The 25,892-nt window shown below is 56.8% G+C and overlaps 1 protein-coding gene across 1 annotated transcript in view; it reads right to left on the reverse strand.

Moving 5' to 3' along the window:
• Positions 1-1,466: 1,466 nt before the first annotated feature.
• LOC141976798 (uncharacterized) overlaps positions 1,467-25,892 on the reverse strand; it is a 28,474-nt gene continuing 4,048 nt past the window's right edge. The window contains exons 3-11 of the mRNA XM_074937960.1: positions 18,353-18,667; positions 17,078-17,392; positions 13,625-13,798; positions 12,027-12,149; positions 8,915-9,055; positions 8,248-8,440; positions 6,290-7,641; positions 4,923-5,356; positions 1,467-1,496 (exon numbers count right to left, since the gene is read on the reverse strand). Of these exons, the coding sequence (XP_074794061.1) occupies positions 1,467-1,496; positions 4,923-5,356; positions 6,290-7,641; positions 8,248-8,440; positions 8,915-9,055; positions 12,027-12,149; positions 13,625-13,798; positions 17,078-17,392; positions 18,353-18,667 (3,077 nt within the window). The remainder of the gene's footprint in view (positions 1,497-4,922; positions 5,357-6,289; positions 7,642-8,247; positions 8,441-8,914; positions 9,056-12,026; positions 12,150-13,624; positions 13,799-17,077; positions 17,393-18,352; positions 18,668-25,892) is intronic.

Here is a 25,892-nt window from a genome sequence, read left to right on the forward strand (position 1 = left end):
GAGGCCCCTTGCTGGCTGGGTGGCGTGACTGGGTCACTAAAGAACTGAAACCAACCCAACTCAGCAGAGGGTCCAGAGAGCCAAGGGAAGCCCCAGTGCAGATCACGGGACACTCGTGTCTCCCTGGCCTGCTGTGAACTCAGCACAGCCCTGCCCGGCGCCAAGGGGCTGAGTGTGGCAGGCAGCGGCTAAGAGCTGCCTTTGGGGAGAGGCTCAGGGCTCACCTGGGACTGAAAAGGACACCGAGAGCTCAAACCTGGCCAATGGCTTAGCCCCTGCCTCTCCGTGCTAGTCCCCGGGCTGCGGGATGCAGCAGCCAGGTGACTAATTAATCCTGCTCTCTGTGCAAAGGCTGCTGGTGTGGCTGGGAAGGCTCCCTTGGCCAGGTGCCCTGGAGGGGCCCAGTACAAGCCTCCCGCAGATTGGCCTGGGCTCACTGCAGGGAGCCACAGGGAGAGACGGGGTTGCTGGTGCCGAGGGCATGGCCCTGCCCCTGGAGACAGGCGGGGGGGCCTCAGGGCCCAGAACATTAAAGGGGTCACTCCCAGGAGACTGGCGACCTAAACCAGACCCTGTGGATCCACAATGGGAAGATGGGCAAACTGGGCAGCCAGGCTGAGGGGGCCAGCCAGATACCCAGAGCACGGACCCCGGGGGCCCTGCATTGCAGAGCACCCTGTGCTGGGGCTACCAGGGGTTACAGGCCACTGCCCTCTGCAAACAGGGCTCCCCAGAACAGACAGACAAGCAGATGCCGCAGATCCAGCTCCTTCCTCTTTACTGGGGGCTGGGCTCAGACTGACGCCTGCAGCCCGGAGCTCGGTGCCAATGAGGGGGGCAGACGGGCATGATCTCAGGATGGATCCCACAGAGCTCTGCACTGGAGTTTGGGGGGCAGTGCAGGCAGCAGGGGTCTGTCTCTCAGCAAGGGGCAGTGCAGGCTGGGGGTGAGTTCAGCCTGGGGGGATGTCTGTCTCTCAGCAAAGGAGCAGTGCAGGCCAGGGGCCCAGGGGGTCTGTCTTTCAGCAGGGGGACGGCAGTGCAGGCTGGGGGGGGGTCTGTCTTTCACTGGGGGGCAGTGTGGGCTGGGGTGAGTTCAGGATAGGGGATGTCTGTCTCTCAGCACGGGGGGGGGGGTAGCAGTGCAGGCTGGGGGGGTCTCTCTCTCGACAGTGGGGGGGAGTGCAGGCTGGGGGGGGTCTGTCTCTCAGCAGGGGGCAGTGCAGGCGGTGGAGGGGTCTGCCTCTCAGTGGGGAGGTCTGTCAGCGGGCAGGGCAGTGTAGGCTGGGGGGGGTCTGTCTCTCAGAATGGGGGCAGTGCAGGCTGGGGGGTTGTGACGCTCTGTACCTTGGGGGAACACCCAGCACCCCCATGTTCAGCCTTGTAAAACGCTTGTGTGGTATCTAATGCAAGTTTGTCAAGTCAGGTGTCTTCGGAAGGCTCATGAAATGATGCTGAAATGAGGCTCAAAGAAGAGGAGGCTGCCCACTGAAGGGCTATGGAAGAAAAAGAGAGAGAGAGACGAAAGAGAGAGAAAAAGAGAGAGAGCGAAAACACCAACTGGGCATGCTAGAGAAGCAGAATGAGAACCCCCCGACCCCAAGGACCCCCATCACTCCTAAAATCCACAAATGGGAACACTTATGCCCCGCATAGAGTGAGGACGATGATATTGCTGAATATCTGACTGCCTTCCAGAGGCTGTGTGTAATACAGGAAATCCCTGATGACAAGAGAGTTCCTCCCCTGATTGCAAAAGTAACTGGTAACGCTGGAAACGTCGTCAATGGAATGCGTAGTGAAGATGCTTTAGACTATTGTAAATTTAAAGATACTGTTTTGCAAAGGTTTCAGATTACCCCTGAATCAGATAGAGTGAAATTTCGGAATCTCAAGAGGGATATTGGGATGAGTAATGGGGAAGATGTGAACAAAATGAAAGATTTGTGGGGAAAATGCGTGAGGGGCAAAGAGGGGGCGAGTTTTGAGGGGATGTTGGATCTTGTTGCTCAAGAGCATTTCCTAGGCATGTGTCAGGCTGAGGTGAAGCAGCGCCTGTGGGACAAGGATGTAAAGTCTGTGGATGAGATGGCTTTTTTGGCTGATGCCTTCGAACAGACTCAGGCGTCTATTGAGGGCAGGCCACAGAAAGTGGGGTTTAAAACTGGTGGGAAGGGAGGATCCCATTTTGCCCCTGGCAAGAGAGAAGGAGGCTGGGAGCCTAAACATTCTCTTACCCAAAACCATTCCTCTAACCCTCATCCCAAATCTCCTGTAAAAGCAGAAAGAAGAGGAGTACTGGTGGCACCTTAGAGACTAACCAATTTATTTGAGCATAAGCTTTCGTGAGCTACAGCTCACTTCATCGGATGCATTTAGTGGAAAATACAGTGAGGAGATTTCTATACACACAGAACGTGAAGGGGAAAAAAAACAAACAAAAAACCTGTAAGGAGAGTGATCACTTAAGATGACCTATTACCAGCAGGAGAGCAGGGCGGACGGCGGCGGGGGAGGGGGTGGACTTTTTGTAGTGATAATCAAGGTGGGCCATTTCCAGCAGTTAACAAGAACATCTGAGGAACAGTGGGAGGGAGGGGGGAAAAACATCAAGCCTAAGTTAATTGTATCCAGTTTGCAAATTAATTCCAATTCAGCAGTCTCTCGTTGGAGTCTGTTTTTGAACAGAGGGTGTGGTATCATAAAGATACTTGTAAACACACATCTGTGATAAAAATTTTGGTATTAATGTTAAGTTTTGGGGATAAGAATTTTGACAAGGATGTTAAACCTTATGATAATGCTACTTTCCAATTAATACCTGTAAACAGGTTTAAAGCTTATCACAGCAGAGAAACCATAAAAACCACATGGTTTGCTGTGTGTGAATGGGGAAAGTGAGGCATGGTGCCTCATGGCCTTAATGGCTGGATGCCAAGAGAACTATAACACAAACTGCCTTTGAGCTAGTCAGGGACTAACCCTCTTGCAGTAAACTAAGAGGGGAGGTGTGATGCTCTGTACCTCAAGGGAGCACCCAGCACCCCCATGCTCATTCTTGTAAAATGATTGTGTGGTATCCAATGCAAAGTTTGCCGTGTCGGGTGTCTTCGGAAGGCTCATGATGTACTGAGCATTGTTGTTATAATAATATTATAGTAATTGTCGTTACAGTAATTTTATAGTAATGTTATAGGTTATAATTTCATGTATATAGTTATGAGGCTGAAAATGTGTCCCAGGCAAAAACTCTCTAAGAGCAGAGGGGCAGTTCACACCTCATCAAGGCATGTATGGGACAAACTCAGGCCAGCCTCACAGGAACAAAGGACACTGGCCTAGACAGCAACAAAGGCTCTGCTGGACTCTCTCTTCCTTTGGTCAGTTTGGGACTGCAATGAGGTAATGCTCACCTGAATCTGAAGTGGGGGGTGAGGGGGGCAAAGCCAAGATGGAAGAAAGGACATGCTAAAAGGGAGAGACATTTGCCATGATCTCTCTCTTCCACCTACATCTACAGACACCACCACCAAGCAGCTGAAGCGCTGAGCAAAGGGGAGAGCCTGGCTGAAGGGCAACCAACCAGGCTGTGGTGAGAAGCATCTAAGTTTGTAAGGGCATTGAAAGTGTTAAGATCAGCTTAGAATGCGTTTTGCTTTTATTTCATTTGACCAAACCGACTTGCTATGCTTTGACTTATAATCAGTTAAAAATCTATCTTTTTAGTTAATAAATTTGTATGTTTATTCTACCTGAAGCAGTGTGTTTGGTTTGAAGTGTGTCAGAGACTCCACTTGGGATAACAAGCCTGGTACATATCAATTTCTTTGTTAAACTGACAAACTCATATAAGCTTGCAGCGTCCAGAGGGCATAACTGGACACTGCAAGATGGAGGTTCCTAGGGTTGTGTCTGGGATCGGCGCTATTGTCTAGTGTTCAGTTACACAATCCAAGGAGCAGTTTACATGCCAGAGGCTCTGTGTGAACAGCCCAGGAGTGCGGGTTCTCATAGCAGAGCATGGTAAGGCTGGCTCCCAGAGTCGAGGATTGGAGTGACCTAGCAGATCACTGGTCCAGATAATACCAGAGGGGAGTGTCACAGGGGTCTGTCTTTCAGTAGTGGGGCAGTGCATCTCAGTGGCAGGGTCTGTCTGTCATGGGGGGCAATGCAGGCTGGGGGGGGGTCTACTCTCAGCAGGGGGGCAGTGCAGGCGGGTGGGGTCTGTCTCTCAGCAAGGGGGGCAGTACAGGCAGTGGGGGTCTGTCTTTCACCAGGGAGGCAGTGCAGGTTGAGGGTGAGTTCAGGCTGGGGATGTCTGTTTCTCAGCAAGGGGGCAGTGCAGGCTGGGGGCCCGGGGGTCTGTCTGTCAGCATGGGTGGGGGAGCAGTGCAGGCCAGGGGGTCTGTCTCTCAGCAGGGGGCAGGGGACAGTGCAGACTATGGGATCTGTCTCTCAGCGGCGGGGGGGGGGGGGGGAGTGCAGGGTGGGGGGGGCAGTGCAGGCCGGAGGGTCTGTCTCTCAGTGTGTGTGTGTGTGTGTGTGTAATGCAGGGTGGGGGGGGGGTCTGTCTCTCAGCAGAGGGGCAGGGGACAAGTGCAGGCTGTGGGATCTGTCTCTTAGCAGAGGGGGGGCGGCAGTGCAGGACGGGGGGGGGGGTTGTCTCTCAGTGCGGGGTTAGTTCAGGCCAGGGAGGGGGGGTCTGTCTCTCAGTGGGGGGTTAGTTCAGGCTGGGGAGGGGGTCTGTCTCTCAGTGGGGGGTTAGTTCAGACCGGGGGGGGGGGGGTCTGTCTCTCAGTGGGGCTCTTTAGTAGGTAGGTATCAGGCAAGGCTGTCAGTGTGGGGTGCAGGGCCCTGCCTGCGCCACGCTGGAGGGGGAGCTGGCTCTGCCCCCGAAGCATCTGGCTGGGCAGCTCCCCTACCAGCTGCCGTACAGCCCCCGCCAGCTCGGCCAGGCTGCCAGCGATGGCTCCCAGCTGGCGATGCTCCTGCCGCTGGGTATGGATGAGGGCGTGCAAGTCCCCCCGCAGCTCCCGCACCACCTGGATCAGCTCCTGCAGCTGGGGGGATTTGTAGCCTGGCTCCTGGCAATCCCCCTTCCCCCTAACTGCCCCCAGCCCTGCAGCTGGTACGGGGGCTCTTGTCTCCCACACCATAGTCACTGCCCCCTGGGCAGGGGGCGGAGCAGGGATGGTGGTGGCCCGAGGGGTAGTGGTGTGGGGAGCAGTGGCCAGGGATGGGAGGGCCAGGGTTGAGGGCATGGTTGGGGGGAAGGCAGTGGCTGGGAGGGCGCGGGTGGCAGGGTGTGGCATCTCCAGGACGGATCCCTGAGGCTGGCCTGGCGTGGTGGCAGCATCTGCGGGATGGGACACAAGGAAGCCACCTGTAAAGCTCCATGCTGGAGAGACACGCCCCCCCCGCCCCCCGCACGCCACCATGGGGCCTGGCCACCAGCCACTCACCCACTGACAACAGCCTTGTCTACTACTGCAGAGGCCAAAGCAGCTCTGGGAGGGGAGTGGGATTTAATGGTTAGAGCCAGGGGAGGGGGAGCTGGGAGCCAGGACTCCTGGGTTCTATCCCAGCTCTGCGAGGGGAGTGGGGTCTAGTGGGTTAGAGCAGAAGGGCTGGGAGCCAGGAGTCCTGGGTTCTATCCCAGCTCTGGGAAGGGGCATGAGGTACAGTGGGTTAGGGTGAGAGGGGACATGCTGGCCAGGACTCCAGGGTTTTCTCCCCAGCTTAGGCACTGACTCACTTAAGAGTCCATCCCTCAGTTTATCCACCTACAAAGGTTTCAGAGTAACAGCCATGTTAGTCTGTATTCGCAAAAAGAAAAGGAGTACTTGTGGCACCTTAGAGACTAACCAATTTATTTGAGCATGAGCTTTCGTGAGCTACAGCTCACTTCATCCGATGAAGTGAGCTGTAGCTCACGAAAGCTTATGCTCAAATAAATTGGTTAGTCTCTAAGGTGCCACAAGTACTCCTTTTCTTTCCACCTACAAAGTTGGATAATGGTATTTTCCCCTGTGTAAAGGCCTGGGGATCCCAGAATTGGGACGATATTGGGTGGGTGTCACGGCGGAGAAGGATGGGTTATTGGAGGGCCGGGTCTGGCCCGGCCAGTCTCAGGAGGATGCTATCGCCCCAGGAGGACCTGGTAGAATGCCCCTGACACACATACATGGTGACATTTCCAGTCAGCCTTGGTGTCTAGATGCTGTCCACACACCCTCTGGCCCAGGCCTTTGGACCCCCCTTCCTGGGACCAGTGCCCCCAGACCCCTACCTGTCTGTGCAGCTGGGGTGCCTGGAAGCCAGGGCGCTGCAGGTGTCTTGGCACAACCTGTCCCATTAACTGCTGGGCTGGCATACTGCGTCCGAGTACCAGGAGGCTCGCCCTGGGGCTGGGAGGGAAAGGCCAGGCCCATCCGGGAGCTGTGGGTCTCGTCCCGAGGCTGGGTGGTTGTGGGGTCGGAGGGAGCCGGGCCCAGCTGGGCGCTGTGGGTCTTGTCCCGAGGCTGGGTGGTTGTGGGGTCGGAGGGAGCTGGGCCCATCCAGGCGCTGTGGGTCTCGTCCTGAGGCTGGGTGGTTGTGGGGTCGGAGGGAGCCGGGCCCATCTGGGCACTGTGGGTCTGGCTAGGAAGCTGAGTGGTTGTGGGGTCAGACGGAGCCAGGCCCATCTGGGCGCTGTGGGTCTCGTCCCAAGGCTGAGTGGCTGTGGGGTCGGAGGGAGCTGGGCCCATCTGGGCGCTGTGGGACTCGTCCTGAGGTTGGGTGGTTGTGGGTTTGGAGGGAGCTGGGCCCATCTGGGCGCTGTGGGTCTCGTCCCGAGGCTGGGTGGTTGTGGGGTCGGAGGGAGCCGGGCCCATCCAGGTGCTGTGGGTCTGGCTAGGAAGCTGGGTGGTTATGGGGTCGGAGGGAGCTGGGCCCATCCGGGTGATGTGGGTCTCGTCCTGAGGCTGGGTGGTTGTGGGGTCGGAGGAAGCTGGGCCCATCTGGGCACTGTGGGTCTGGCTAGGAAGCTGGGTGATTGTGGGGTCGGAGGGAGCCGGTCCCATCTGGGCACTGTGGGTCTCGTCCCGAGGCTGGGTGGTTGTGGGGTCGGAGGGAGCTGGGCCCATCCGGGCGCTGTGGGTCTCGTCCTGAGGTTGGGTGGTTGTGGGGTTGGAGGGAGCCGGGCCCATCTGGGCGCTGTGGGTCTGGCTAGGAAGCGGGGTGGTTGTGGGCTCGGAGGGAGCCGGGCCCATCTGGGCGCTGTGGGTCTCGTCCTGAGGCTGGGTGGTTGTGGGTTTGGAGGGAGCTGGGCCCATCCAGGTGCTGTGGGTCTGGCTAGGAAGCTGAGTGGTTGTGGGGTCGGAGGGAGCTGGGCCCATCCAGGCACTGTGGGTCTCGTCCTGAGGCTGGGTGGTTGTGGGGTCGGAGGGAGCTGGGCCCATCCAGGCGCTGTGGGTCTGGCTAGGAAGCTGGGTGGTTGTGGGGTCGGAGGGGGCTGGGCCCATCCAAGCGCTGTGGGTCTGGCTAGGGAGCTGGGTGGTTGTGTCGGAGGGGGAGGTGGGGGCCAGGCCTGGCCAGGTGCTGTGGGCCATGTTCAGAGACTGGGTGGTTGCCGGGATGGGGAAGCTTGGGTCTGTTTGGGCTCTGTGGGTCATTGTGAGGATAGGGGTAGTAGTAGGGGAGGCCAGGCCCATCTGGGTGCTGTGGGGGTGGCTGGAAAGGGGGGTGGTTGTGGGGATGGGGGAGGCTAGGCTGGTCCAGGTGCTGTGGGGCTGGCCAGGAGGGTGGGTGGTTGTGGAGGTGGCGGTAGAGGAGGCTGGGCCGGTCCAGGTGCTGTGAGGCTGGCTGGGAGGAGGGGTGGGGTTAGGGGAGGCTGGGCTGGTCCAGGCACTGTGGGGCTGGCCGGGAGTGGGGGAGGGGGTGGCTGGCCGGGTCCAGGTGCTGTGGGGCTGGCCGGGAGTGGGGGAGAGGGGGGCTGGGCGGGTCCAGGTGCTCTGGGGCTGGCCGGGAGTGGGGGTGGGGGTGGCTGGGCGGGTCCAGGTGCTCTGGGGCTGGCCGGGAGTGGGGGTGGGGGTGGCTGGGTGGGTCCAGGCGCTGTGGGGCTTGCCGGGAGTGGGGGTGGGGGTGGCTGGGCGGGTCCAGGCGCTGTGGGGCTGGCCGGGAGTGGGGGTGGCTGGGCGGGTCCAGGCGCTGTGGGGCTGGCCAGGAGTGGGGGTGGGGGTGGCTGGGCGGGTCCAGGCGCTGTGGGGCTGGCCAAGAGTGGGGGTGGCTGGGTGGGTCCAGGCGCTGTGGGGCTGGCTGGAAGGGTGGGCTGCGGAGGCCACAGTCGTCAGGGTGCTATCCCCAGGCTGGCGTGGGGGACGAGTCACATTGGGGTCAGTCCGGGCCCCAGCGCGGGTCCCGAGAGTGGGGGTGGCAGCAGGAGCTCGGTGCTGGATGGCGTCTACGTAAGGAAGGGGACAGACACATGGACGCAGGTTTCCAGAGCGCTCTGGGGATGGCTGGGTCTTTCCAGCCCTGCCCCGCCCCAGTGCCCAACGGGCTCCACCCCACAACACCTTCCAGCCCGGCCCACTGTGTCCTGCACCGCCTGGCAGGGGCAGAACGCACTGACCCTCCCTGGCATTTTGCCAGGATGCCAGGGTTCATACCCTGCCCCACTGACTGTAACAACCAACAGGCCCCCTTCAACACCTCCCTCGATGACCACTGTCCTGCACCATGGCCCAACTGGCACCACCCTGGGCATCGGGGCCAGCACAGACAGCTGGGGACAGCGCCCCCTACGGAGCCCCCCGCTCCCGGCAGCACAGAACCCCTAGCACTACCTTGGGCATCGGGGCCAGCACAGACACCCTCTCCCATAGACCCCGAGGTCAGGCCCTGGCCACAGCACGCCGCGCAGTGACACTGGTACCTGTGTGCGTCTCCAATGTTTTGGGGTGGGGCCGCCGGTTCTTCGGGACGGGGTGCTGCGCCCCTGGGGCTCCAGGCCGTTCAGGATGGAGCCCATCCCTGGGGCTGCTCACCCCCATGGCAGTATCTGTCACAGCCTGGGCTGTGGGGACAAAGCCACAGAGCTGGAAGGCGGGTAATGTTCCCCATGCAGAACCCCCCCACCCTGATTGCCCTTCCACCTGCAGCTCCAGGGGCTGGGTCCGGATGGTGGGTTTCCCCAGGGATGTGCATAGACACCAGGCCGGCACCGGCACAGCGAGCCACTCGCTGGGCCCTGCCAGCTCCACAGGGTGGGGGACAGAGAACAGGGCCCTGCTGCTCCAGCCAATGGAGACTCCCCTCCTCTGCCTGCAGTGCAGGGCCTCTGACACAGAGCTGTGCTGCCAATTCCCTCCTGCTCCCCACACCGTATAGCCCAGCCCCAGCTCAGTCTGCTCAGCCTTACCCGACACTGCCCAGCCTACCCGGATGCTCAGTCTGCCCAGCCCGGCCCCACACCACCCAGACCACCCCGGCGCTGACCCAGCTCAGTCTGCCCAGCCAGGCCCCACACCACCCACCCAAACCCAGCCCTACCCCAGCTCAGTCTGCCCAGCCAGGCCTCACACCACCCAGCCCAGCCCGGCGCTGACCCAGCTCAGTCTGCCCAGCCCAGCCCAGCCCCGCACCGCCCACCCAAACCCAGCCCTGCCTCAGCTCAGTCTGCCCAGCCCGGCGCTGACCCAGCTCAGTCTGCCCAGCCCGGCCCCGCACCACCCACCCAAACCCAGCCCTGCCTCAGCTCAGTCTGCCCAGCCCGGCCCCACACTACCCAGCCCAGCCCGGCACTGACCCAGCTCAGTCTGCCCAGCCCGGCCCCGCACCACCCACCCAAACCCAGCCCTGCCTCAGCTCAGTCTGCCCAGCCCGGCCCCACACCACCCAGCCCAGCCCGGCACTCACCCAGCTCAGTCTGCCCAGCCAGGCTCCACACCACCCACCCAAACCCAGCCCTGCCCCAGCTCAGTCTGCCCAGCCCGGCCCCACACTGCCCAGAGCAGCACTAAGATCCATGGCCCTGTATTTGAAAGGCTGAAATAAACTGAACTATAGAAAGTTAAAGTCACTTGTAAATCCCCCGTTAACAAGAACATAAGAACGGCCACTGGGTCAGCTCAACGGTCCATCTAACACACCCATTGCACAACACACTGCCCCACACCACCCAGTGCAGCACTAACACTATCTGTCTATCCCCATACACCCTCCATCTATCCATCCCCACACACCTCCTCTATCTCTCTATCCATCCCCATACACCCCCTCTATCTCTCTATCTACCCCATACACCCCCTATCTGTCTATCCACATACACCCCCCATCTATCCATCCCCGTACACCCCCTCTATCTCTCTATCTACCCCATTCACCTCCTCTGTCTATCCCCACTCACCCCCCATCTATCCATCCCCACACACCTCCTCTATCTCTCTATCTACCCCATACACCCCCTCTATCTCTCTATCCATCCCCACACACCCCCTCTATCTGTCTATCCACATACACCCCCCATCTATCCATCCCCGTACACCCCCTCTATCTCTCTATCTACCCCATTCACCTCCTCTGTCTATCCCCATACACCCCCCATCTATCCATCCCCGTACACCCCCTCTATCTCTCTATCTACCCCATTCACCTCCTCTATCTGTCTATCCCCATACACCCCCCATCTATCCATCCCCGTACACCCCCTCTATCTCTCTATCTACTCCATACACCCCCTCTATCTCTCTATCCTCATACACCCCCTCTATCTGTCTATCTATCTGTCTATCTATCCCCTTTGTAGCCTATGTTAATTACAAATTAGGGTTTGGCCTAACCCTTTCCCCAAGCTCCTACTCCTGCCCTGCCTCTTCCCGCCCCCACTCCACCCCTGCCCCGCCTCTTCCAGCCCAGTCCCCCCCGCCCGCAGCGTTTCCTGTCCCCGCTCCTCCCCCTACCTTCCAGTGCCTCCTGCACACGTGGAACAGCTGAGTGCAGGAGGGAGGGGGAGGAGTTGATCTGTGGGGCCGCCAGCAGACAGGAGGCACTGTGGGGGAAGGGCGGGAGCTGGCTGTGGTGGGTGCTAAGCACCCACTAACATTTTTTCATGGGTTCTCCAGCTCTGGAGCACCCATGGAGCTGGTGCCTATGAAAGAAACAGTTTTGCTGAATAGCAGTTAACATCCAAAGGGCACCGCTCAGTTCACTTCACTCTGCTGTCCGTGGTACACCCATCCATCTTTGGTACGAGTATAACCGCTGTGCTGCCTACGTGGCAATCGTTGAAAAGGAAAATGATTAGTTAAGCAAAGCTTGGTTTTATCCCTCTGAGTGCTGCCCTGTGGCCTTCCACTGACCACAGCTTGTCAGCGCTCCAGAGGCTCAACCCTGAAAGCTAAGCTGGGTTTCATCGCACCTTTATCCTTCACAACTTCATATTAATAGCAACTGGGAACATTTCAATGTAAAGGTTGCAGAAGGTTGCACCTGACACACTAACCCTCAGTCCCCATACACCCCGTCTGTCCAGCCGTCCGTCCCTATGTGCACACCCCGATAAAACCACCGCTCCCCCACCCTGCCCTCTCCACCCCTCATCTCACAGCACTTTACAAGGGAGGTGGGTAGCCACTGCCTAGCCCCAGCCCATGGGGAAGGGGGCTGGGAGATAGAACAGGCAGGGGACTGGGGGGCAGAGGGGCAGAGCGAGGATGAGGGCCTAACCCAGCCTGGTTCTTTGCCCTGGGGCTGGTTGGTGGCCCCTGGGGGCTCAGGCCCAGCCCAAGAGGGCGTCACCCACAGCACTAGCTGGCCCCTGGCTGGTCGCTTTGGCAGTGAGGCCAGCGCCGTTCGAGCTGCAGGCGTCCCCTACGGGGGGAGGGGGGCAGGGAGGGTCTCCCGGGCAGAAGTGCTGGGGAGATCTGGACAGACAGCAGTAGAAAAAACAGGTGCTCTGCTGGGCAGAGCGCTCGGAGCCAGGGCCAGGGCAGGACGGGTACAGCGAGGGTGGCTGGGCAGCTCGAGCTGCAGGTTCCCAGACTGACCTGCGGGTCCAGCAGTGGGCAGCTCTGGCTCTCCTGAGGGCGGGGGGCTCCGCGTGGTCCCCTCTGGCTGGGCGGCCTCCCGGGGGCTGGTGACCTCCAGCAAAGACAACGGCTTCCACTTCCCTGGAATACAGAGCAGCTGGCTCAGCACCCCCCACCAGCCAGGACCCCCCTCACCCACCGCCAGCCAGGAGCCCCTGCCAGCCGGACCCCCCGCCAGCCGGACCCCCCTTACCCCTCACCAGCCAGGACCCCCCTCACCCACCGCCAGCCAGGAGCCCCTGCCAGCTGGACCCCCCGCCAGCCGGACCCCCCTTACCCCCCACCAGCCAGGACCCCCCTCACCCACCGCCAGCCAGGAGCCCCTGCCAGCCGGACCCCCCGCCAGCCAGACCCCCCTTACCCCACACCAGCCGGACCCCCTCAACCCCCGCCAGCTAGGAGCCCCTGCCAGCCGGACCCCCCGCCAGCCGGACCCCTCTTACCCCCCACCAGCCAGGACCCCCCTCACCCACCGCCAGCCAGGAGCCCCTGCCAGCCAGACCCCCTTACCCCCCACCAGCCGGACCCCCTCACCCCCCGCCAGCCGGATCTGCCCCAGGCACACGGGAAACAGAAGCCCAGCCAGCAGCAGAGGGACAGCCTGGCAGCGGGGAGTACAGGGCTGGCTGGACTGCAGGGGTGGAATGAGGGGCATATGGGGGGCTGAGGGCTGGCTGGACTGCAGGGGTGGAATGAGGGGCATATGGGGGGCTGAGGGCTGGCTGGACTGCAGGGGTGGAATGAGGGGCATATGGGGGGCTGAGGGCTGGCTGGGCAGGTGGGGCGGGATGGGGGGCAGATGGGGAGCTGTGGGCTGGCTGGACTGGAGGGGGGACTGGAGGGGCTGATGGGGGGCTGAGGGCTGGCTGGGCAGGTGAAGTTTGGGGCAAATGAGGGGCTGCGGGCTGCCTGGGCGGGTGAGGGCAGGATGGGGCCGGACTAAGGGCTAGTGTGCCAAGGCAGGAGTTGCCGGTACTATGTTTCTGACAGGCAGGCGTGGCAGTGCCTTCCTGGGCTAGGGAGGGCTGCCAGGGGCAGGGAGGGAAGCTGTTCTGGGGCAGAGCAGGTTGAGAGGACGCCACGGTGGCACGGTTCCTTCAAGAGAGTCCTGCCTTGGCCACTCTGGACAACGTCCTGCTACCCTAAGGCCTGCCCCACGCCAGGTGTCACTGTCAATCCCGGCTGAGGTGCAGGAATCCCTGCAGGGCGGCCCAGGCTCTCTCAGGAGTCTCTCAGCTGGACGCCCTGGGCAGAGCTCGCTGGGTGGAGCAGAAGGGCTGGACCCCAGAGGTTCAGTCTCGGAGGCGGTGAGGCCGGTGTGGCTGATCCTGGAGGAAGATTGGGACCCCTTGGGGGTCTAGCACACGGATGGGTTCCTTCAAGGGACTGTCTAATGCAGGATCCTGAGGATCAGGGACAGATGGGTTGGGAGCTAGCAGGGGGATGGCTTTGGGTTGGGATGGGGCAGGTTGGAGGCTGGACTAGGGAGTGGGTTGGTGACTGGCTGGCCCGGAACGGGGGGCTGGCTGGGGAGGGTAGTCCCACTGCTCACTCACCTGGTAGCACTGCCTGTGGGGATACCTGGGCTGGTGCCTGTGTCTCCTCCCGTGCCGCTGAAGGGGGCCGGGGCCGGGGCTTCTGCGTCCGTGACTTCTGCGTCCGTGGCTTCTGCATTCGTGGCTGTGGGGCCATGGGCTTGGCAAAGCGCTGCCTCACATGGGCCAATTCGTCTGTGAAAGAGATGGAGGAGTGTGACGAAGCGGGACTGTTCTTAATGTTTCCTCTGAATATTGTGGGAGTGCCTCAGTTTCCCCTATGCAGTTCTTAAGTATCTAGGTGGTGGGGTAAGGGTGTATGATCGTTGCAGAGCCCTAGAGGGCAGGTGCGTGCAGGGGTCTGGACACAGAGAATGGCCGACACCCTGTTTCCTGGGTGCTGATGGCCTGGCCCTTCCCCCCTGCAAGGTGAGAGCTAAAGGGTTGGAGAACAAAGGAATCTGGTGACCTCCTGGCCCGGGAAAGGGACAAAGCCCAGAGGAGGAGGGGCTGGAGAGAGTTTCAGTTTGGGGCTGGCTGGGGATGAGGAGTGAAGTGCAGATGGGGTTGTCTGGCTCACTGCCCCCCAAAATAGACCCAGCTGAGGGGTCCTGTTCTCTGCACCTACAAGCTCTGTGTTAGACCATGTTCCTGTCGTCAAATAAACCTTCTGTTTTACTGGCTGGCTGAGAGTCACGTCTGACTGTGAAGTTGGGGTGCAGGACCCTCTGGCTTCCCTAAGACCCTGCCTGGGCGGACTCGCTGTGGGAAGCTCACGGAGGGGCAGAGGATGCTGAATGCTCCGAGGTCAGACCCAGGAAGGTGGAAGCTGTGGGAGCTGTTTGCCCTGCAGACAGGCTGCTCACAGAAAGGAGACTTCCCCAGAGTCCTGACTGGCTTCATGGGGAGCAGTTCCAGAGCATCGCCCAGGGACTCCGTGACAAGGAGATCCTAGCAACCTGAGGGGGTTGGCACAAACACACTCCCAGAGATATACACACACTGTGCACGCTATACACAGACACACTGCATGGACACTGCACACACTGCAAATACACACTGCCCATGCACAATTCACACTGCACACACATGCATACACTGCACACACAGACAGCACTGCGCACATGCACATTGCACACACACACTGCTGCACACACCGATTGTACACTGCAAGCACATGCATACACTGCACACACAAACTGCTGCACATACACACTGTATGCACCACAATGTACCCACACACTCCCCACGGCACATATGCACTGTATGCACACACACTGCATTGCACAAAAATGCACACTGCACACACACTCTGCATGCACACACACGTGCACACATTGTGCACATGCACACACAGCGCACACAGTAAGATGTACGGAGGTTAAATGTGCCTAGAATAGCTTGGTAAGAGCTATATGCTCCCCTGCGCCTTTGATCAGGTGCTCTCCCTCTATTCCCCTAGCGAGGATACTGAAGAAGGTTGCGAGATGGCCCTGGCTCATCCCATCACTTGCCCACAATCCGTGGGCAAGCAGGATCTGAATGAGCTCTGCCCTATCCTCTAGTGACGAACTAGGGGGCAAGATGCGAGGAACAGGCTGTATTTGCATAGACACCGCCTCCTTTGCCTAGGCACTCAGCAGACAGCTGCCTGGCCAAAGTGATCCATTTGGGCTGTTAAGGGTTAAGTAGTCTTGGATGCAGGGCACCTTATTGTTATCCTTATTGCAGGAGTAAAGGGCAGCAGACCTGTACTTAGCCTGCCCTGACTGAGAGGGTCTCCCTAATCTCCTCACTAAGCAGGCACAGTGATGCCAAACCCCAGGGAAAAGCAACAGGGGCCGGAATAGGGGTTTCTAGCTGGGGGTTAAAGCGTTTTAGCTACTGTTTGATGCTTCTCCAGGGTGTAAAGAGAGCCCTGACTGGACTCCATGGAGAGGCCTGGCTTCTGCTCAGCGCTCACTAGAGCAGGACCTGGGGATGAGCCTTGGCGCGGGTGTCGGGACAGTGGGGTGGTGAAAGCACGGCAGAGGCTGCAGCAGTGAGGCTCCTCGCTGTCCGGTGAAATCCCTGCGGACGGGGCGTCAGACCACGGCATTGCAGCAAGCGGCAGTGACAGAGGTATTTCCCAACCCCCCTTCAGGAGCGGGAGCTGAACCCTGTGAATGCCCCCCAAATTCTGGGAGTTCGCCCACCTCAGACAACCAAGTGGGGTGCAGCGCAGGGGGAGGGGAGTGGCATACTAAAGGGACACTTGTCCATCGGACTTTCACACTGCAATGTGGGAAACTGAGGCAAAGGACACTGCCGGGCGGGTGTTTTACTTACTGATTGCTTACTTGGGAGTCACTGTTGTGGTGTCTTCTCAAATTAATGCTGGGTTCCTTTTGCCTTTTCTTAGAAGTTTTCTCTTCTATACTGTACGCAGACTCAGAGCTTGTGAGGGGGAAGCATTGCCTCTTGGAGGCACGTGGGGAGGTGGTAACTTTTCCCAGATTTCTGGGTGGGGGCTTGAACCAGTTCTGTTTTGTGGTGTTAAGAGGAACCCCTAGATATTGAACCTGGCTCTTGTCGCTGCGACCACTAGCTGGCAGCAGGGTTACACGCCTTTTAGACACATTGGCTAAGGAATTTCCACGAGCCCAGGACTAAGAGATGCGATGGTTAAAGCAAATCTACATCCTGCTCAGTGACCAAGCAAGTCTGACAGCCACCTAGGAGCAGAGCTTCTCTCCCTCTGTCCAACTAGAGAGACCCTCCAAGGTTCAACACACAGGGGGAGCCCCGGCTGCCAGGGGTAAGTCAAGCGTTAGAGAGGAGTGTAAAAAAAACCCCATCTAGGAAGAGCTCTCTGTGCGCCCAGACAGCTGAACGGCCTCGCGAGCAAACTAGCTGAACTCCAGCGTACAGACACATATCTCACGCCCAACTAGCCACTGTTTCTTTGTGTGCCTTACGAACCCCATCGACAGCTCTCCTTGGGCAAACCCTTGGTTGTGTTCCTTCACACATTCACAGGCCAGAGAACTGCCCCGAATGGTTTCCTGTTTGCACTGCAGCGAAGTGCCTCTTGCTCTCCATTCAGTACGGGGACATCCAGGCTGGGCCCTGCATTCAGAGGCCCGATCCAGGGTTTTGTTTCTAGCTGGGCGTCCTGCTCTAGAAGTGCGATGAGGGGTCCAGCCCAGGGAGGGGAAGGGAAGAAAGCCAGATCTTGGCTCCTACCCAGGGTATAACTTTGGAATATTAAAAGAAACTGCTTAACGGAGGGATCCCAATGAACCGTCAGGCTAATTCTGATTTACATGAGAATGAACCAAACCCTCTGGCTCAGCGCAGCATGGAGGAAATGTGCCACAAACCAGCGCCATCTGCTGGTGGAAGCAGCAGAGAAACCGAGAGAGTTAAAATCTGGGTGCCGGCAGGCGAGAGCCCAGTGCAAGAGACGAGAGATTCCCCCCCCACACACGTTACCTGTACACACCACACCGGCGTCCTCCGCATGCTGGCAGTCGTGCACGCCCCATGGTGCAGCCCGACACCGGCTCAGCGCCGACTCATTGCCCTGGCATCGCACGTTGTCCAGCCAGATGGGACCGCTGCCCTCACCAAAAAAGGCCCCCCTGGGAGCAGAGAGTGGGTTTCCGCAGCCGAGCTCCCGGCACACCACAGCCGCACCTGGCAGCGCCCACATGTCATCACACACTGTGCCCCAGCGGCCCTGGTGGAAAACCTCCAGCCGCCCAGAGCAGGAACCAGCGCCACCCACCAGCCGCAGCACAGCACCCCCTGGGGAGAGAGCAGAGATCAGCCCCCTTGGGGAGAGAGCAGGGATCTGAGGGGGCAGTTTGTCTGGGGGTAGGTAGCTCTGGGGAGAAGACTGCTCTGGGAGGTAGTTGGTCCTAGAAGGCTAGGTAGCTTTGGGAGGTAGGTAGTTTGGGGGGTGGGGAGGTAGTTCTTGGGGGCCTAGCTCTGGGAGGGGAAGAGCTCTGAAAGATAGTTGTTCCCAGGGAGGTAAATAGCTCTAAGGTAGGTAGTTTGGGGGCGGGGGGGGGGGGAAGGCAGCTCTGGGGGGTAGTTGGTCGAGGGGGTCAGTAGCTCTGGGTAGGAGGTAGCTTGGTGAGGTAAGTAGTTTGGGGCGGAGGTAGCTTTGGGGGGAAAATAGCTCAGTGGGATAGTTGGTCCTGGGGGAGAGGTAGCTCTGGGAAGTAGGTAGTTCTGGGTGGGGAGGTAGCTCTGGGGGAGGGGTAGCTCTGGGGGGTAGTAGGTCAGGGGGAGGTAGCTCTGGGGAGGTAGGTAGTTCTGGGGAGTAGTTTGTCAGGGGGTGGGTAGCTCTGGGGGGTAGTTTGTGGGGGGGTAGGTAGCTCTGGGGGAGGGGTAGCTCTGGGGTGTAGTAGGTCAGGGGGAGGTAGCTCTGGGGTAGAGGTAGTTTTGGTGAATAGTTTATTGGGGGGGAGGTAACTCTGGGGAAGTAGATAGTTCTGGGTGGGGGGTAGCTCTGTAGGGGAGGTAGTTCTGGGGAATACTTCGTCGGGTTGTAGGGGAGGTAGCTCTGGGGGAGGCGTAGCAAGTCGCTGGGGAGGTAGTTCTGTGAGGGAGGCAGTTCTGGGGAATAGTTTGTCGGGGGAGAGATAGCTCTGGGGGGGAAGGTAGTTCTGGGGGAGGTAGCTCTGGGGAAGGGGTAGCTCCGGGGGGTAGTTGGTCCTAGGTGGGTAGGTAGCTCCTGCGGGGGATAGCTCCGAGGGGTACCTGTGCAGATGACGCTGGCATCCTCATCGTGCTGGCAGTTGGTGCGCCCCCAGGGCCGTGCCCGGCACTGCTGCAGGGACATCTCCTTCCCACTGCAGCCCACATCATCCAGCCAGATGGGGCCGGTGCCAGTCCCAAAATGCGCCCCCCCGGGGGCAGCCTGCACTGCGCCACAGCCCAGCTCCCGGCACACCACGGCGCCCTCCAGCAGCCCCCAGCCGTCATCACACACCGAGCCCCACTGGCTCCCGTGAAGCACCTCCAGACGCCCCGCGCAGTTGTGGGGGCCCCCCACGAGCCGCAGGGGGGCGCCGCCTGCAGGGCAGAAAATAGGTCACCAGGGGATGGGGATCACAGAGGGGCCCATAGGCCAGACTAAGAGGCTGGGGGCTCTCTGTAGAGGAAGGGGCGCCACAGGCCAGGCTGGGGCATGGGGGGGTCTTTCCAAGGGAAGGGAGCCCCACTGCCCAGGCTGATGGGTGGGGGCAAGTCTCTGACAGGGTCATGGCTCTGGCATGCTTGGTGACATCAGAGCGGACAGAAGGGGAAGCTTGTAGATTCATAGATCCCAAGGCCAGAAGGGACCCCTTTCATCATCTAGTCTGACCTCCTGAATAGCACAGGCCAGAGAACGCCCCCAGAATAATTCCTCGAGCATATTGTTTACAAAAACACCCAATCTTGAGTCAAAAATTGTCCATGATGGAGAATCCACAACAACCCATGATAAATTGTTCCAACGCTTCATTACTCTCACTGTTAAAAATGTACATCTTAGTTCCAGTCTGAATTTGTCCAGCTTCAACTTCCAGCCACTGGATCGTGTTAGACCTTCCTCTCTAGACTGAAGAGTCCATTATTAAATATTTGTTCCCCATGTAGATATCTATAGTCTGTGATCATCCTCCCTTAACCTTCTCTTTGTGAAGCTAAATAGATCGAGCTCCTTGAGTCTGTCACTCTGAGGCAGGTTTCCTAACCCTTTAATCATTGTTGTGGCTCTTCTTTGACCCCTCTCCAATTTATCAATATCCTTCTTGAATTGTGGGTACCAGAACTGGTTGATCACAGAAGTGGTTGCACCAGTGCCAAGTATAGAGGTAAAAATGCCTTTCTACTTCTACCTGAGATTCCCCTCCATCCCAGCATCTCATTAGCCCTTTTGGTCACAGCTTCACACTGGAAGCTCATGTTCAGCCAATTATCCACCACGATCCCCAAATCTTTTTCAGAGTCACTGCTTCCCAGGAGAGAGTTCACCATGTAAGTATGGCCTGCATTTTTTGTTCCTAGATGAATACATTTACATTCAGCCATATTAAAACGCATATTGTTGCTTGCACCCACTTTATCAACTGATCCAGATCGCTCTGTGTCCGTGACCTTTCCCCTTCATTATTTACCACTCCCCCAATATATGTGTCATTTGCAAACTTTATCAGTGACGATTTTATGTTTTCTTCCAAGTCATTGATAAAAATGTTAAGGAGCATAGAGTCAAGACCTGACCCTAGTGGGATCCCGCTAGAAACACTGCTGCTCGTTGATGATTCCCTCTTTACAGTTACATTTTGAGACCTATCAGCTAGCCAGTTTTTAATACATTTAATGTGTGCCGTGTTAATTTTATATTGTTTTGTTTCATTCTAGTTGGTCATAGAATCATAGAAGATTAGGATTGGAAGAGACCTCAGGAGGTCATCTAGTCCAACCCCCTGCTCAAAGCAGGACCAAGCCCAACTAAATCATCCCAGCCAGGGCTTTGTCAAGACAGGCCTTAAAAACCTCTAAGGATGGAGATTCCACCACCTCCCTAGGTAACCCATTCCAGTGCTTCACCATCCTCCTAGTGAAATAGTGTTTCCTAATATCCAACCTAGACTTCCCCCATTGCAACTTGAGACCATTGCTCCTTGTTCTGTCATCTGCCACCACTGAGAACAGCCGAGCTCCATCCTCTTTGGAAACCCCTTTCAGGTAGTTGAAGGCTGCTATGAAATCCCCCCTCACTCTTCTCTTCTGCAGACTAAACAAGCCCAGTTCCCTCAGCCTCTCCTCATAAGTCATGTGCCCCAGCCCCCTAATCATTTTCGCTGCTTTCCACTGGACTTTCTCCAATTTGTCCACATCCTTTCTGTAGTGGGGGGCCCAAAACTGGATGCAATACTCCAGATGTGGCCTCATCAGTGCCGAATAGAGGGGAATAATCACTTCCCTCGATCTGCTGGCAACACTCCTATTAATACAGCCCAATATGCCTTTATCCTTCTTGGCAACAAGGGCACACTGTTGACTCATATCCAGCTTCTCATCCACTGTAATCCCCAGGTCCTTTTCTGCAGAAGTGCTGCTTAGCCAGTCGGTCCTCAGCCTGTAGCGGTGCATGGGATTCTTCTGTCTAAGTGCAGGACTTTGCACTTGTCCTTGTTGAACCTCATCAGATTTCTTTTGGCCCAGTCCTCCAATTTGTCTAGGTCACTCTGGACCCTATCCCTACCCTCCAGCATATCTACCTCTCCCCACAGCTGAGTGTCATCTGCGAACTTGCTGAGGGTGCAATCTATCCCACCCTCCAGATCATTAATAAAGATGTTGAACAAAACTGGCCTCAGGACCGACCCCTGGGGCACTCTGCTTAATACCGGCTGCCAACTAGACATCGAGCCATTGATCACTACCCATTGAGCCCGAAAATCTAGCCAGCTTTCCATGCACCTTTTAGTCCATTCATCCAATCCATACTTTTGTAACTTGCTGGCAAGACAATGTGGGAGACCGTATCAAAAGCTTCGCTAAAGTCCAGATATATCATGTCCACTGCTTTCTCCATATCCACAGAGCCAGTTAACTCATCATAGAAGGCAATCAGGTTGGTCAGACATGACTTGCCCTTTGTGAATCCATGTTGACTGTTCCTGATCACCTTTCTCTCCTCCAAGTACTTCAAAATGGCTTCCTTGAGGACCTGCTCCATGATTTTTCCAGGGACTAAGGTGAGGCTGACCGGTCTGTAGTTCCCCGGGTTCTCCTCCTTCCCTTTTTTAAAGATGGGCACTATATTTGCCTTTTTCCAATTGAACGGCACCTCCCCTGATCACCATGAGTTTTCAAAGATAATGGCCAATGGCTCTGCAATCACGTCAGCCAATTCCCTCAGCACCGTTGGATACATTAGATCTGGACCCATGGATTTGTGGATGTCCAGCTTTTCTAAATAGTCCTTAACCTGTTCTTTCACCATTCACAGCTGCTCACCTCCTCCCCATACCACGCTGCCCAGGACAGCAGTCTGGGAGCTGACCTTGTCTGTGAAGATGGAGGCAAAAATAGCATTGAGTACTTCAGCTTTTTCCACATCATCTGTGACTAGGTTGCCTCCCCCATTCATTAAGGATCCGACACTTTCCCTGACCTTTTTCTTGTTTCTAACATACAGGTAGAAACCCTTCTTGTTACCCTTCACATCCCTTGCTAGCTGCAACTCCACTTGTGTTTTGGCCTTCCTGATTACACCCCTGCATGCTCGAGCAATATTTTTATATTCCTCCCTAGTCATCTGTCCAAGTTTCCACTTCTTGTAAGCTTCCTTTTTGTGTTTAAGCTCACCGAAGAGTTCACTGTTAGCCAAGCTGGTCACCTGCCATATTTGCTATTCTTTCTGCACATCAGGATGGTTTGTTCCTGCGCCCTAAATAAGGCTTCTTTAAAATACAGCCAGCTTTCCTGGGCTCCTTTCCTCATCATATTAGCCTCCCAGGGGATCCTGCCCATCAGTTCCCTGAGGGAGTCAAAGTCTGCTTTTCTGAAGTCCAGGGTCCGTATTTTACTACTGTCCTTTCTTCCTTTTGTGAGGATCCTAAACTTCACCATCTCATGGTCACCGTTGCCCAGGTTGCCACCCACTTCTACTTCCCCTACCAATTCTTCCCTGTTTGTGAGCAGCAGGTCAAGAGGATCACGGCCCCTAGTTGGTTCCTCCAGCACTTGCACCAGGAAGTTGTCCCCAACACTCTCCAAAAACTTCCTGGATTGTCTGTGGACCGCTGTATTGCTCTCCCAGCAGATGTCAGGGTGATTGAAGTCCCCCATGAGAACCAGGGCCTGTGTTCTGGAAACTTCAGTTAATTGTCCAAAGAAAGCCTCGTCCACCTCATCCTCCTGGTCCGGTGGTCTATAGCACACGCCCACCACGACATCACCCTTGTTGCTCTTGGTTTTAAACTTAACCCAAAGACTCTCAACAGGCTTTTCTCCAGTTTCATGCTGGAGCTCTGAGCAATCATACTGCTCTCTTATATATAGTGCAACGTTTCCACCTTTTCTCCCTGCCTGTCCTTCCTGAACAGTTTATACCCATCCATGACAGTGCTCCAGTCACGTGAGCTACCCCACCAAGTCTCTATTATTCCACTCACATCATAGTTCTTTGTCTGTGCCAGGACTTCCAATTCTTTCTGCTTGTTTCCCAGGCTTCTTGCGTTTGTATACAGGCACCTAAGATAACTAGCCGCTTGCCCTATTTTCTCAGTATGAATCAGGAGGCTGCCCCTGTTGCACCCTCCTCCTTGTGTTTTCTCCCGGTATCCCACTTCCCCACTTACCTCAGGGCTTAGGTCACCGTCCCCTGGCGAACCTAGTTGAAAGTCTGCAGTGACCCACTCAAGGTCATTCTTGGCAGTATCATTGGTGCCCACGTGGGGAAGTAGGAAGGGGTAGCGGTCCGAGGGCTTGATCAGTCTTGGCAGACACTCCATCACATCCTGAATTCTAGCTCCTGGCAAGCAGCACACTTCTCGAGTCTCTCGGTCTGGCAGATGGATGACTCTGTCCCCCTTAGGAGGGAGTCCCCGATCACCACCCCCCGTCTCCTCCTCTGGGGAGTGGTGGTCATGCAGTGCTAAGCCAAATGCCTCAGAGAAGACTAAGTATATTACATTAACACTATTACCTTTATCAACCAAACTTGTCATCCCATCAAAAAAGATATCAAGTTAATTTGACAGGATCTATTTTGCATAAACCCATGTTGATTTGCAATATTTACATTACCCTACTTTAATACCTTATTAGTCAAGTCCCATGTCATCTGCTCCATTATCTTGCCTAGGATTGATGTCAGGCTGACAGGCCTATAATTACCTGGGTCATCCTGTTTACCCTTTTTAAATATTAGCACAATGTTAGCTTTCTTCTAGTCCTCTGGAACTACTGCAATGCTCCAAGACTGAATGAAAATCAACAGTAATGGTCCAGTGAGTCCCTCAGGCAGCTCTTTTAAAACTCTTCGATGGAAGTCATCTGGACCTGCTGATTTAAAAACATTTCTAACTTTAGTAGCTTCTATTTCATATCCTCCAGATATTAGTGGAATAAGAAGAGTGTTATCATTGTTCTATGATGAGACTGCATCATCTGTTTTCTTCCCATATACAGAACAGAAATAATTATTGAACACATCTGCCTTTTCTGCATTATTGTTGATAATTCTACCATTTCCATCTAGTAATGCATCAATACCATGGTCAGGATTCTTTTCGTTACTACTTCACTTAAAAGTCTTCCCTAATCAATTTTATACAATTTCTAGCTTCTGATTTATATTCATTACTGCCAACTTCCTTTTTTCTTCCATTTGTTATATATATTTGTTTTTATTTTTATCACTGCTTTCGCTCCTCCTTTCAGTCAGGTCAGTTTTTTAACCAGCAAGGCCTTCTTCCATTGTGGCTTTTGGAGCATCTAATTCTCAAACTATTCCCAATTATCATACACATTTTTCTGATTAAATTCTTCCTCCCAGATGATTTGGCTCCTAATTATTTTCAGCTTTGTGAAATTGTCCCTTCTAAAGCGCCAAGTATACAGATTGCTGGACTGGAGTTTCTCCTTTTTGAACATTATAAATGTGATCAGGTCATGCTCACTTGTGACAAAGTGGGAATTTTTGGTAATATTTTTATGAATCCTATGTGCACCTCAGTTTCCCTCTGTAGTTTGCATTGCTACCTAGTGGGATAGCACTACTGCTGGAATAGTGCAGGACACACAGGGGTATGTGTCATCTCATTGTCTGGGTGGAACAAATGGTTCATTACGGAACTGGTTGAAACAGACCTAGAGCAACAAGGGGTCCAGAGGAACAATGGAAGCTCCAAGGAGTGATCAATGGATACTCCACCATGGGTCGCGCTAGCACAGGGGAGGGAAAACTATGGCCCGCGGGCCAGATCCGGCCCATCAGGGCTTTCAGTCCGGCCTGCAGGATTGCCAGCCCCATGGCGCAGCAGGGCTAAGGCAGGCTCCCTGCCTGCCCTGGCCTCGCGCCGCTCCCAGAAGCAGCTGGCTCCACATCCCTGCAGCCCCTGGGGGTGGGGGGGCAGAGGGTTCAGTGCGCTGCCCTCGCCTGCAGGCACTGCCCTCCGCAGCTACCATTGGCTGGGAATGGGGAACCGTGGCCAATGGGAGCTTCGGGGGTGGTACACGCAGGCAAGGGCAGCACATGGCGGAGCCGCCTGCCCCACCCCACCCCCAGGAGCCACTGCCAGACATGCTGGCCACTTCCGGGAGCGGTGCGGGGCCAGGGCAGGCAGGGAGCCTGCCTTAGCCCCACTGCGCGCTGCTGCCACCCCAGCATTGCTCGAGGTAAGCGACATTGGGCCGGAGCCTACACCCCGAACCCCTCCTGCACCCCATACCCCAACCCCCCGCCCTGAGCCCCCTTACCCCTTGCCTTGAGCCCCCTGCTGTTCCCCTCCTGCTCCCCAGCCCCCTGCCCTGAGTCCCCTCCTTCAACCCACATCCCTCCTGCACCTCAACCCCTTGCCCTGAGCCCCCTCCTGCACTCCACACCCCCTCCTGCACCCCACACTCCCTCCCGCATCCCAACCCCCGCCCCAGCCCTACATTCATGGCCCTGCATACAATTTCCCCACCCAGATGTGGCCCTCGGACCAAAAAGTTTGCCCACCGCTGCTCTAGCAGGTGCGGCTGTGAATTCAACATGGCCCTGCCTGGAGACAGAGGACTGGGAGGTGACCAGCAGAGGATAAGTGTAGGCTCTGGCAGAAGCTTGGGGGTTCTCACCTGGCAACTGACTAAGGAACAGAGTCTGAAGATGGGGTTTGCTCCCGCTCGACTGGGTTCGGGGCTGACCAGAATGAGCTCTGCTTGACCCTTCCTCTCTCTGTGCTGCCCTAAGGACTCCCTGTGCTGCATGCCACGGGCGAACAAACCCGACTGCTTTGAAAACGCCGCCAGGTATCACTGTAAATACTGGCTGAGGTGCATGAATCCCTTCACGCAGACAAGGCTCTCCCCGGAGTATGGCTCAGTTTCACATGCTGGGCAGAGCTCGTGGGGCAAAGCAGGAGGCAAGAGCCCAGAAAGCTCAGTCTCAGGGGCAGTGAGGCCCCACGGCCTGGCAGAAGAGTGAGACCCCTTGTGGGGTCTGGCACACTGCCGAGGTTCCTCCAAGAGCCTGTTTAAACACTAGGGTGTAGTACCAATCCTGGGGCTCCGTGACCCTTGAACCTAAGCTGCC

This window comes from Natator depressus, chromosome 23 (assembly GCF_965152275.1).
Source record: "Natator depressus isolate rNatDep1 chromosome 23, rNatDep2.hap1, whole genome shotgun sequence".
Lineage (NCBI taxonomy): Eukaryota > Metazoa > Chordata > Testudines > Cheloniidae > Natator > Natator depressus.